Raw genomic sequence first — 11,275 nt, 5'->3', positions numbered from 1 at the left:
CCAGTGATATCCGTCGCAGCTAAAGCGCAAGTTGCACTTTGAAGTTGGGCAACTGGGGCTCGCTTACGCCGTACCGCTGCACGCGCCATTTTTACGAATTTGAACAAAGGCGAGAAGCTGCGTCGGCTCTCCCGCAGTCCGCACAGAAAAACCATGAGTTCCGCCGACAAGCAAGCCGACGTCGCGACGCAGCAGGCCGACGAAGTCATCTCGGCCAAGGAGAAGGGTGCTGGTGACGCAAAGACGGAGAAGTCGCCGCAGAAACGGTCTTCGGCCGAGGTGAGCGAGCGCCGGGTCCTTACCGGCGCCGCGCTATGTCCGTTGTGCAAGCAGCCACCGCACGCCGTCGCATGTCGGCGGGCCTCCAGCCGTTTATTTCTGCGTCGCGACGCGCGTTTGGACGACGACGTCGAACGAAACCCGAGCCGTAGGCATCGAGCGTTCCAGGGCGTCCGTTCGCGCTACCGAACGAGACGCATTTGCGCGAGCCCTGCGCGGTTTTGGTTAGCGAGGCCACCGGTGTCTTCGCCGCCGGGGCCCCACCGCTTGAATTAAGATCAGTCATTATGGAAGTGGGGGAAGCGCTAAGCCTAACGCCGGCTGGCGCTGTTCTGTTCGTTTCTTTCTGCGAGGCCGTGTTTCTGCGAAATTTCGCCGCCTGTTAGCGTTTGCGCGGTTCCGACTTGTCGCGCACGGCTCATCAGCGCGAGCCCGCCGATGTTCGACGCCGACGCAAGCTACCCTCCCTTCACCCTTCTACCATTCCAAACGTCTCTTCGCTTTCCTTTATCGAAAAGCCTCGGCTTCCGTTTTGTCTCGTTTACGGTGTTGCGTGCGCTCGCGATTTCTTTCTTTTTTATTTCTTTTAGCGTTCCATCCTCTTGGAACGAATAAGAACGAGAAGCGCGTGCTTGTCACGTTTTCGGAATACTTGAGGCCCCTTTTTACACGGCTCGCGCCGGCCCCAACGCGCGCGCATTTTTTTTTTTCCTTGTACAGCACCGGGCTTCGTTTTGCGTTATGTTCGCCGAGTGGCCTCCACCGCGAAGCTCCGCGCGCTAAGCGTTGGCGACGATTGTTTTTTTTTTTTACCAGGTCCGGCGATCGCAGTTTTTAAAAGCCAGCGTGCAAGATTTAGACGGCGATCGTCGCGATTCCAGACTTCTCCGCAACCCCGCCGTCTAGCGCAGAAGCGGGTCGCCGCTGAGGGTTCCGGGTCACTCGCGCGGTTCAGTGTTTCGTTTCCGCTTGTGGCGTCCGCCGCGGAGGTTATTTATAAGCGCTCCCAGTGGCGACGCCAGACCATTCGCCCCGCGGTATGACGACGATGATGCGACGTTTATTTTTATATGTTTATTATCTCGCTCCGCTCGCGCATCCCCGCACTTTGTATTTTAACGTGACTTTTAAGTCGGAAGCTCGCGGTCGGTCGGCAGCGACCACCCGGCGACGCGGAGGTTGCTTCCCGCCGGTTATCTTCTGTTTCCAGTGCACCGGTGGTGCAGAGAGATATCGCTATGACCGCTATTTTCGCTTTCGTCATTATCTTCTTTACTTTCGCCGCGCCTTTTCCCTGCGTTTGTACCTAATCTTCGCCCCACGGTGCGTTTAGTCCGAGTCCCGGCTTTTTGTCGGCTCTGCGGTTTCGCGCTTGTATCTAATCTGTTGCTGGCGAGGCCGACCGTTGTGAACAGCAGCTCCCAGTCGCATAGGCGCCGGCGCAACTGCAAGATAGTCGGGGGGGGGGGGGGGGGGGAAGGAGGCGGTGGTTGTGTGGGGGGAAGGAACAGAAACAAAGCAGCGTCAGCGACGCGAATAAAAGTTGCCGTCGCGTTGGGGGAATTGTGCTTACCAATTTGCGGAGAACACAACAATAAAGCGGTGTATTAAATTCTATGCGTCTGCTGCGTGCCAGGGCGGGCAGTCTGCGCCGGGTTTTGCTTTTTATGCGAGGAGGAAGGCTCGCCGGGTGAGGAAGATCAACTGTAGTCGATTCAAGAGGGAAGTAGCGAATCGTCGAGGCATTCGATTTGCCGGTCCTTCCCCGATCTCGCGTCCGACGTACTCAGTGGGGTGGTCACCCGAAGAAGCAGCAAAATAATCGATAGATGGTGTCTCCGGAATGGGGGGGGGGGGGGGAGGGAATATCACGCTGCGCTGTTGGTGCTTCTCTGGGGCGTTTGAGACGGCCGTTGGTTGATCGCTTGCGCGCGCGCTTGGTGCGTAGACGTCCGCGTCGTAAGCCACCTCGCGCGTGTAGCAAGCGCCACGGAAGCGGGCACGAATAAAGAAATAAGAGGGGAGCATTCTCAGCGGCGTCGCCTTCGGCGCTAATTTTAGTCTGCCGTGACGATGCGTCAGGCCCGTAGAGAGAAGCCGCGGCGTTCGCGCACGTAATCCTCGCCACCGAGCCCGGCTCTCGACATCGTCGCCCTGCTGCGTTTGGCTCGTTCGTCGTGAAGGGGCGTCGGTGATCAGTTAGCTCTGCTCGCGTGTTTGCTCGTCAATGTCGCGTCCTCAGCGCGCGCCGGCAGCGGCGGCGTTCTTCCATTGTTGCCGTCTGTTCTATGCCGCGACGTCGGTTCCGCCATTTTTGTACCGGCGGTGCGCCGGCCGGCCGGCATCTTCGCCGCCCTTCACGCTCACCTTCAAACGTGCGCGCGCGAGCCGATTGGCCGGTGCGCGGGACGCTCCTCTCCGCGCCATTGGTGGGAATCGCTCCGGTTGCCATGACAGCGGGCGCTACGTCACGGGCAGTTTTTGTTGCTGTTAATTTCATAGTGCAGAAAGCTGGTGTGTCACTGCGACTTGTACGAGCGGCACGTAAAAGGCTGGCCGTGAAAATCGCCGTGTGCGCTGCAGTCGACAACGACGCAGTTTATGGACTTGTCGCGGCCCTTCGCGAGCGAGCGATTTCGAGAGCTCTCAAGTATTTTTATGCATTCCGCTAGCGCGAAGGGTTGCTAGTACCTTGCGCGTTGTTCTGGAAAGTGATATACGCAATTTTGTAACTGCTGTTACTTTCGCTCGCTACCGATCCAAACGCCCCAATACCGCCTAGCGGTAGCGCGCGTCGTTTTCGCCGGCGGTCGCAGGGTGGTTTGCTGATGTGCGTTGCCGCCTATGGCTCTGCTTGCGTGGGTGCCTGTAGGCATGGGATGGCTGCAAGCCGGCACGTGTCGGTGACTGCCGCTAGTATACGTCACTCGCGCTGCAATTTAGCTGTAATAGGTGCGCCTCCCACGCAGTCACTCGCTTGTAGGTGGGATCAGTAACGGCGTTGAGGACACGTCATTAACGCGAGGCGCGACCGTTGTGTTAAAGCATAAATCCCCTTATCGAAGCTCATGCTGTTGCTGTGCCCCAAGGCTGTAAAGATTTTTCAGCATGGCGTACATGACTAGTCCTGACACCCTTTGACTTGAGAATTACAGGAAGGGCAGCAGTATCGGGGTGATGTGTCTCTACTAAGCCGTGTTAGTGTGACAATGCAACTTTTTTTTTTAACTATATATAGGTCATCAAATTCATCCAAAAGAGTTTACTGCGTCTCGCACGCCTCAAGCACTGGTTGTTCTTGCAGAAATTAGTTGTTAAGTAATTGGCCTATTCTGGGATAAAAACATGAAACTCAAAATGAGCGCTGCACACAGCCGAGAACAGTTTGCGCTGCATCAGCGCAGTAAGAAAAGTTAGCAACAGATGGTTGAAACAATTCCAAGTATTTTCTTGGAATAGACAATCCGGAATCTATAGAAGTATGGTCAGTCTCCACGAAGCCTTGTAGTTTAAGGACGGTAATGGGTGGGTAAACATTGGCAAACATAAGCAAGAGACATCTAGAAGATGGGTGTCGTATAGGTGAAGAACCAATCATGTCGAATAAAAATTGGTACATAGCTTATTAGACGTCAAGGGGTTAGAATTGAAACAGACTAACGATACTACAATCACATGTGACCTTAAATGGTGTGCACTGAAGTAAAAGGCAAGGTCTCCTAATTATCGTGTAGGGTATTAGTAGATACCTGTGTAGGAAGAATGTTGCCTGACAGTGTTCATAATTGACCAGTCACCTTTACTAGGTAACATCGACAGCAACAAATGAAAAATTTTTGTAACGTAAATCTGGAGAAGCCTGTGGTAGAGCTTGTTATTCCCGTAAATGCTTTCTCTTGTTCCTTTTTAGCTATGCTGTCGACCATTGTTGCAATGAAGTTGTGTCTGCCACAAAAATAGTTACGTTAATCTGAGTGCATTCAATGATCATGACTTCATTTGAGCATATCTGTGCATATGCAGCCCATTTTCATGATCAATCTATTTGTTCTTTCAGGTGACTGAAGATGATGACGTGAAGAAGAAGGTTCAGAAGGTGCGTAGAATTCGAAATGTCCTCCTCCACTGATGAAGGTTCACAAGAGAGCTTCTTTCTCGTATTTGTCTGATACAAAAAGGTATCCGGAAAAAAATCTAGAAACTTTTGTTGAGCACTTTGCTTCTCGAAGCCTTTGCCTAGGTACTAAGCAGGATGAAACGCTTTGCTCCCCCATTCTAATGCCATTTGAACTTCCATCCAGATGTGACACCTTAGCGGCCAGCATAAAGTTTGTAGAGGTGAAGCTGCAAGTTTTTGGTCATCAGTGGTTGGGGCCCGTGTCACTGGAACATGTCTGACATAAGGTTTCCTGCTTCGTAATGCACCTTTGGCATATTGACAGGACGTGATCTTTGCGGTACATGCTCCAGGGCCCAACTCGGCCTATGTGCTGCCCAGCCACAAAGGTAAACTTCAGTATAAGCTGAAAATGGGCAATTTGCGATAAAATGAATTCGCAGTAAAAATGTGTTGATCATTTATTGGTCTTGAGCTACTACAGCAGCACCTACCCGACCGTGCCCCCCTCCCTCCCCAAGTCTGCCTGCCAAGCCACTCTACACTCCTTGCCAGGAATGCTGTGTCAGGCCTGGGGATTAAGCATAGGAAGAAAAGCCTACTGCAAAAGTCAAAGGGGGAAATAATAGTCGTGTAGCAGCGCTTCAAAGCAAGAAAAAGAAAAGACAAATGGCAGTGGAACTGAGGACCTTGCGGTCACAAGCTGAATACTTTTGTGTAGTGCTATGAAACTCTGCGAACAGAGAGCAAGCTTATTCCAGAGTATTTTTCCGCTGTCACAAAATGCCACTCGACTAGGGACAAACGAAGCAAAGTGTGCTTGCCTAAGGCAAAGCAAACGAATCAAAGCAAAGTGCCTAAGGAAAGGCAGATTTCGAGAAGCAAGAGTCCCCAGCTGTGTCTCGCACATGCACACAAAAGTCAACAAATACGAGAAAGCCGTCGTAAGGTTCACTATAAAGTTAATGGCTACATGCCCGTTGTATTTTGCCACAGCTGTGAGGAGGCATCCTGGGACATAAAGATGCAGGGCCATTGCTTAACAGGCAGAAGTTCATTAGGCTCTTTCTACGTGTTGGGGCAGAGTGGATTGTAGTTTTGCATCAAAGTTGCAACATTTTACTGATCAAATTTATTAAAAAATTGCTATGCAAAAAAAAAACTTTTCCAAATCACTACACTCCGTTTAACCGTTTCATACATGCAAGATGTAAAGGCTAGGTAGACTACTTTTGCAATCGCGACCGAGAAATAGTGTCACATGTAAAATAAGTGCACCTGGTGCAATTCGATGTACCATAGTGTCGTACTTTTTTGTTGCAAATTGTCACGTGTGTTACACGTCAATTAGTGACGAGTGCAGGCAAAAGGAATCGAAAGGTGCCTGCTTGTTGTTGACAACAACCATTATAAAGCCTTCAGATAAAGCCAAGGCAAGTTTGGTTGTAGGCTTTCCTTTTCTTTTTTTTTTTTTTTTTTTTCCTTCTTGGATGTGCAGAAAGTGATGAAAAGAATGAAGCGGGGCATCTGCTTAAGAATCTGTTAGGTGCATGTAGATTGCTTGGTAAGTCTTGAATAGTCGTTTGCGTAGCAGTCGACAGATGGTAAGCACAATCATCGTTAGCCAGACTTGGTGCACAACACATCGCTGAAGCACGTTCGGGGTGTGATCACGCGGAAAAGGGAAAAAAATTGAATTTTTATGGCAAAATTCAGGGGTGTGGTCATTATGCAAGTAAATGCGGTAGTTGCTGACAACTTTCTACGCGAGTGAAGGGAAAACCACACAAGAAAGAGGACTTCTAAAGGGAAAAAAATAAGATTTTCATCCACATTTAAGTCTAGCCAGGTAAACCATACAGATCTTAATTACAAGGAAAGAACACACTGCTGAGTGTTTGACTTATTTGTCTGCTTTCCTCTTCTGCATCTGGGCAAATGCTAAACTGTCGCTAATGGAAGCTATGCCGAATCAGTCTGTCAAGAAAGCAAAAAAACGCTGCTTTCGAACGCTTCGGAATGCTTGGTGCAGTTACACGTGCAGGCGCAACGCTGCCCCTCCCCCCCCCCCCCCCCCATAACTTTCCCTTCATTGCCTCACAAGGTTGCCAGTCAGTTACAGCCCCAGAGTTTCCTGAGCATATCTTCACACACTTAGGAAGATGAGATTCCACCATAACTGGTGAATGTAAGCTGCTTCCTTTTCCATTTGTTCAAATTAAAGTTCATAATGAACAGGAGGGAAGACCACAGTTCCTAGTGGTGCTGCTAAGTCTGAAGGATTGTGGACTCTGCAAAGGCCTGTCATTGTGTGTCCAGGTGCACTTGTCCTTCCTTTATTACGTTCCGATTATCGCTTTCCTAGTGCACAATGTCGAAGTGGGTACAAGTTGAACGAGGACTCGGCGTGCATAATTTACTAATAACCAATCAAGAGGGGATAACCGAATAGGACAGGATGGCACATGTGTAGGTGCTCCCTCTGGCAAATCAGTTCTGTGGAAGCCCACAACGTTCTGAAAAAACCGTGTGCGTTTCCTTTGCACCATCATGCTGAAGTCGAGTAGCTGACAACTTCGGTTTTCATCTTGCTGTCTCCAAGGGCCGTTTGCCTCTGCTTGTTCGACCTGCAAGTTCGGGCTATAGCTGTTTATGTGATTCAGTTGCTGGTTAGTTCATGTCACATGGGATTGTTTCTTGTTGTCCCTGTTTGTGTTTTCAGTGCAGAAAAAGACGTCATTAAAGGGCTATCGCAGTTCCTCTGCAGTAAAAATAGTGTTGTGTGGGTGCTTCATGAACTTTCTCGTGCCGTTCACAGGCAGCATTTCGTGTGGCATTTCACTGCAGTAAGAATGCAGTTATTGGTGGCCTCTGCGCATTGGGTAACAAATTTCTTTTCCTTTCATGTGCCTGTCCACCCTGGTTGCTTGTGATGCCAACAGACTGACCACAAAGGTGAGTTTATACCTTTGAACCATGTTGCTAGGACCTGAGTGGAAACCTTTGTTGTATTGCGTTGTTGTCAATTTTAATTGGCATTTCTTTCAGCCCTCTATGGCTGAGCAAATAAGGCCTAGGCTATGTCAGCAGCGAGTGTCCAGCTAAGTTGTTGCCATTGGAAATGATGGCCATTTGTTGTATTGCAGCTGTAGAGAAGATTCCACAAGTTTATGTGGCAAACCGAGTTGTTGTGAGATGTTCACGCCACGTTACACTTTGTCGTGGATTCTTGTGCCAGTCGAGTCTCATTAGGCTACACGAAAAGTTTCATCTCCCACTTTTGGCATTTCAGATCGGGCAGGTAAAACAAGGAACATGCCTGTCAAATTTATTTTTCTCTTGGAACACCAAACTTTTGTTAAAATTATGATTCAGAGCAGTATAGGTGTGTATAATCAAATCTTATAAAGAAGCCAAAGGCAACAAGATTTGCATCATCATATCCACATCCTTTATATTGTGGTTTGATCGCACTGTCGCGCTCTGTATGAGCTGCAACATACAAGCCATGGCTGCAACGACTCTAAAGACAGGGTGGAGAGGGTCTCGCCATTGCAGCAATGCGCATACTCCCCTTGCTTTCAGTCTTTTTCTGGCTGTCGCTCCACTTGGAGGGGAAAAAATTGTTGCAATGCTATGGAAGCGTGCGCCACGACGAAGCATGCTGCGCTAAGGTTGGGATGCTCTGCGGGCCACTGTATTAATCGCTCCAAGAAGAAAGGCAGCATAAAGCACGGGAGTATGCGCATTTCTGGAAAGCCGAAACCCTTTCCACTTTTCTCTCATGGGCATAGCTGCGGCAGGGGCTTGTGCGTTGCAGCTGATATCGAGTATGACAGTACATGTGTTGACTACATGCGCCTGGTCACATGGTACTGCCAGTAACATGCACAGCTTCTAGAATATGGTTTCTCTCCGGTCAGCTGTAATTGACTGAAACATGGTGACTGGCACATTTGCAGCGTTGGGTGAGACATTGCAGGGGAACTAAAATGTTCTATAAATAGGAATTTCAGTACTGTATTTACTAGACTGTAACATGTTTTTTCTTTTCTTTTTTCGCGACTTTCGTTGCTTGAACTTTACGCTCTTGTTACATTCAAATAACGGCAACATTGATCATGTTAGAGCAAATATGCTAAATCTCTCGGTTTTTATCGTTGGCAGCCTGCACGTCCCAATCCAATCTGTAAACAAGTCGATCAAAGTCAAAACGTGGTTTTGTTGGGATCGACACATTTTTCGCTGTTCTTGTGGCTGGTGCTACGGTTACAGTGCTGCAGCACCCTGTGGCATTTCGCACTTAGACTCCGTTTATTCGTGGTGTTATGGCAACGTAGTGCATTCATTGTGAGGCAATTTCCTCTTCGAGAGGCGAGCAATTTCGGCAGCCGAGAGGGTGGGAAACTACACCGTGACTCGGCAGCTCGACATCGACTATTTACAGATGGCAAGACCAACGGAAGGCCCTCTTTAAATCCGAGGCTGGCCGAAAGAGCTCTGTGGACCTCGTAGTGGCCTGGTAGTGTCCCCAACTGAAATGGTTTTGCGGCCTCTTAAGAAGTACTTAATATCAAACAAACTCGGAGATAGTTTTGCTTTCACAACGCTTCGCTCATGCTGGCACCGATCCCCTCAATGTGTACTATGGCTGACAGCACTCTTGGCACTTGTACAGCGCCAAAAACTCTTGTTGGAGACGCTTTTGGTGACGAGTCGCGCGACATTTCATGAAAGTGAACCTATCTCTGAAAAGGATTGCGCAAGAGAACTTGTTTGCTAATTGTGATTTCTTGAATAAAGGTCCCATTTCTTCCTTCCATCTTGCGTTACATTCACGCTGTGTTCCCACTTGACTGGGAAGTCAACCCGCGTATTACGTTCAAGTAAATACTGTACTTGTGAGTGCATTGGTTCATGTGTACGTAACTATTCTGTTGCCTCAAATGCCACCTGCTTTTCCTTTCTGTCCACAGACAAGAAGGAGAATGGCGAATCGGATGACAAGTATGAGGAGGGCGCCGGTGACGACGATGGAGGCGATGATGATGATGACGAAGCCGTTCCCGATGGAGAGGACTACGACGACGAAGGGGATGACCCCGAGGGAGACGACGATCCCGAGGACGATGATGAGGATGACGCGTAAAGTGGCTAGTGGGGACCGACGACGACACGCTGCTGCTGCGCGCCTTCCCTCTCCTCGCCACTCCCTCCCCCTTTCCTTCCGTCCGCGCTCTCTCCAAGAAAAGCTAGGGGAAAACTGCAGTCCCTTCAGCCGCTGCAAGTAATGATGAAGTCACCGCTGCCTCCATCCCCGTGTCTTCTAGCCAGCAGTCGTCGGTTTTCTTCGTCGGCCACATCTGCGCCAGTTGGGTTGACAGCTCGACGGAACACCCGCCCGCTGGTGAATGACATTCGTCGCTGCCTCTCTCTCCTGCCGCTGTGTGTGGCTGGGCGTGCGTGGTTTCTTTTTTTGTGTGTATGTGTGTGTGCGCCTTCTGCTGCAGCAGCATCTTCATCCTTGCGCCAGCTGGAGGGACTGATCTTTCCTCTTATCCCACCCCTTCCCCTCCCAGTCTCTCTTCCCTTGCCTCCCATCTCGCCTCGTTCCCCTCTTTCTTTGAGCGGTCTCTTTGTTTTTATATTGTATTGAGTTTTTCTCTTCGTTTGTCTCTCATCAAGAACTCATCAGTCACACACCTCCGCCGTTTTGTTCATGGTTTCTTTTCCTTTTTTTTTTTTTTTGGCTCTCCAAGGAAGACAAAAACATTTGGGCATCGTTGCATGTGCGTATGGGACAAAGTAGACTGGTTGCCAAGGTTTTTCCCTGTTGTATTTTGTCTCTCACACTTTTGATTGGTTTACGAACTTCTTTTTGTTGGGCTGCCTTGTATGACGAAAGTGTTCTCACTGGAGCATTGTACTTTATTTTTTTTTATTTTAATTAGCACTTGCATCCTCTTGAAAAAGGGACTGTCAATTTTTGTTTTAGTGGTTGCAGCATGTCTCTTCTTCCTATACATCTTGTGCCGAACATCCAGAGTTTCTTTTCAACCTCATTCTGTCACTCGCATCACATACATCATGGCAAAAGGAAATTGCAAGGAGCCATTGTGCAAACTTTTGAAGTCTGGCACTTCCATGTTTTTGTTTACGCAAAGTGCAGCTTGTAAAGCATTGCTTTTGTTTTGAACCATTGTATCACTGTTTTGTTTCATCTCTGCAAATATGGTCTGTCATGTTGTAAAATGTTTCGGCGACTGTGTAATAGACCATCATTGTTTTTCACAAGCGAAAAAAAAAACTGTGGCTCTCAAGAAAAGCCAGGGTCGAAGCAGGTCATTGCTGAATGTGTGTACCACGAGTTATAAATTAATTTGAAGTCACAACTAGTGCGTGGTTGTTCAAGGTGCTGGGTGTTCTTCTTTTGCCTGGCTGCTGGCATGTGGGGCATCTGGTGTTGAGTGCCGGGCGACTGTTGCGACGTTTATGTACTGTGTTCAAACATGCTTGGCTAGAGTGTGGTGTGCAGACGGCATGCGCGCATTTCCTTGCATCATTGGTAGTTTCTTTCATCGAAGCAAGCAACCAAGAAAAAAACTTTGGATTTCCTCTATCCCGGTTACTCACCTTCTTTTCCGACATACATTAACGGCATGCACTCTCAATGCAACCACAACTGTTTATATTTTTCTTTGTCGGTGGGAAATGCGAAAAGAAACCACATTGGATCAGCCAATAAACTGTCATTCGATTTTGCATCATCACCAAACAATGGCCACGAGTGTACGTTTACTTTTGGTTCTGTTTCTTTGGCGTGTGTGTGTATGTGTGTGCGAGTTCTTTGTCACCTGGGGGATGGAAATGCCAACCTGT

General features: G+C 48.9%; 1 protein-coding gene across 1 annotated transcript; it reads left to right on the top strand.

Annotated features, from left to right (window-relative positions):
• Positions 1–126: 126 nt before the first annotated feature.
• Positions 127–11,174, top strand: LOC126543845 (uncharacterized). Its single transcript, XM_050190975.3, has 4 exons — positions 127–279; positions 4,337–4,375; positions 7,339–7,351; positions 9,373–11,174. The coding sequence occupies exons 1-4, from the start codon at positions 154–156 to the stop codon at positions 9,543–9,545; spliced, it is 351 nt and encodes a 116-aa protein (XP_050046932.1). The 5' UTR covers positions 127–153; the 3' UTR covers positions 9,546–11,174.
• Positions 11,175–11,275: the final 101 nt, after the last annotated feature.

This window comes from Dermacentor andersoni, chromosome 10 (assembly GCF_023375885.2).
Source record: "Dermacentor andersoni chromosome 10, qqDerAnde1_hic_scaffold, whole genome shotgun sequence".
NCBI classification, from domain to species: domain Eukaryota; kingdom Metazoa; phylum Arthropoda; class Arachnida; order Ixodida; family Ixodidae; genus Dermacentor; species Dermacentor andersoni.
This window is presented reverse-complemented; position numbering and strand designations above follow the sequence as displayed.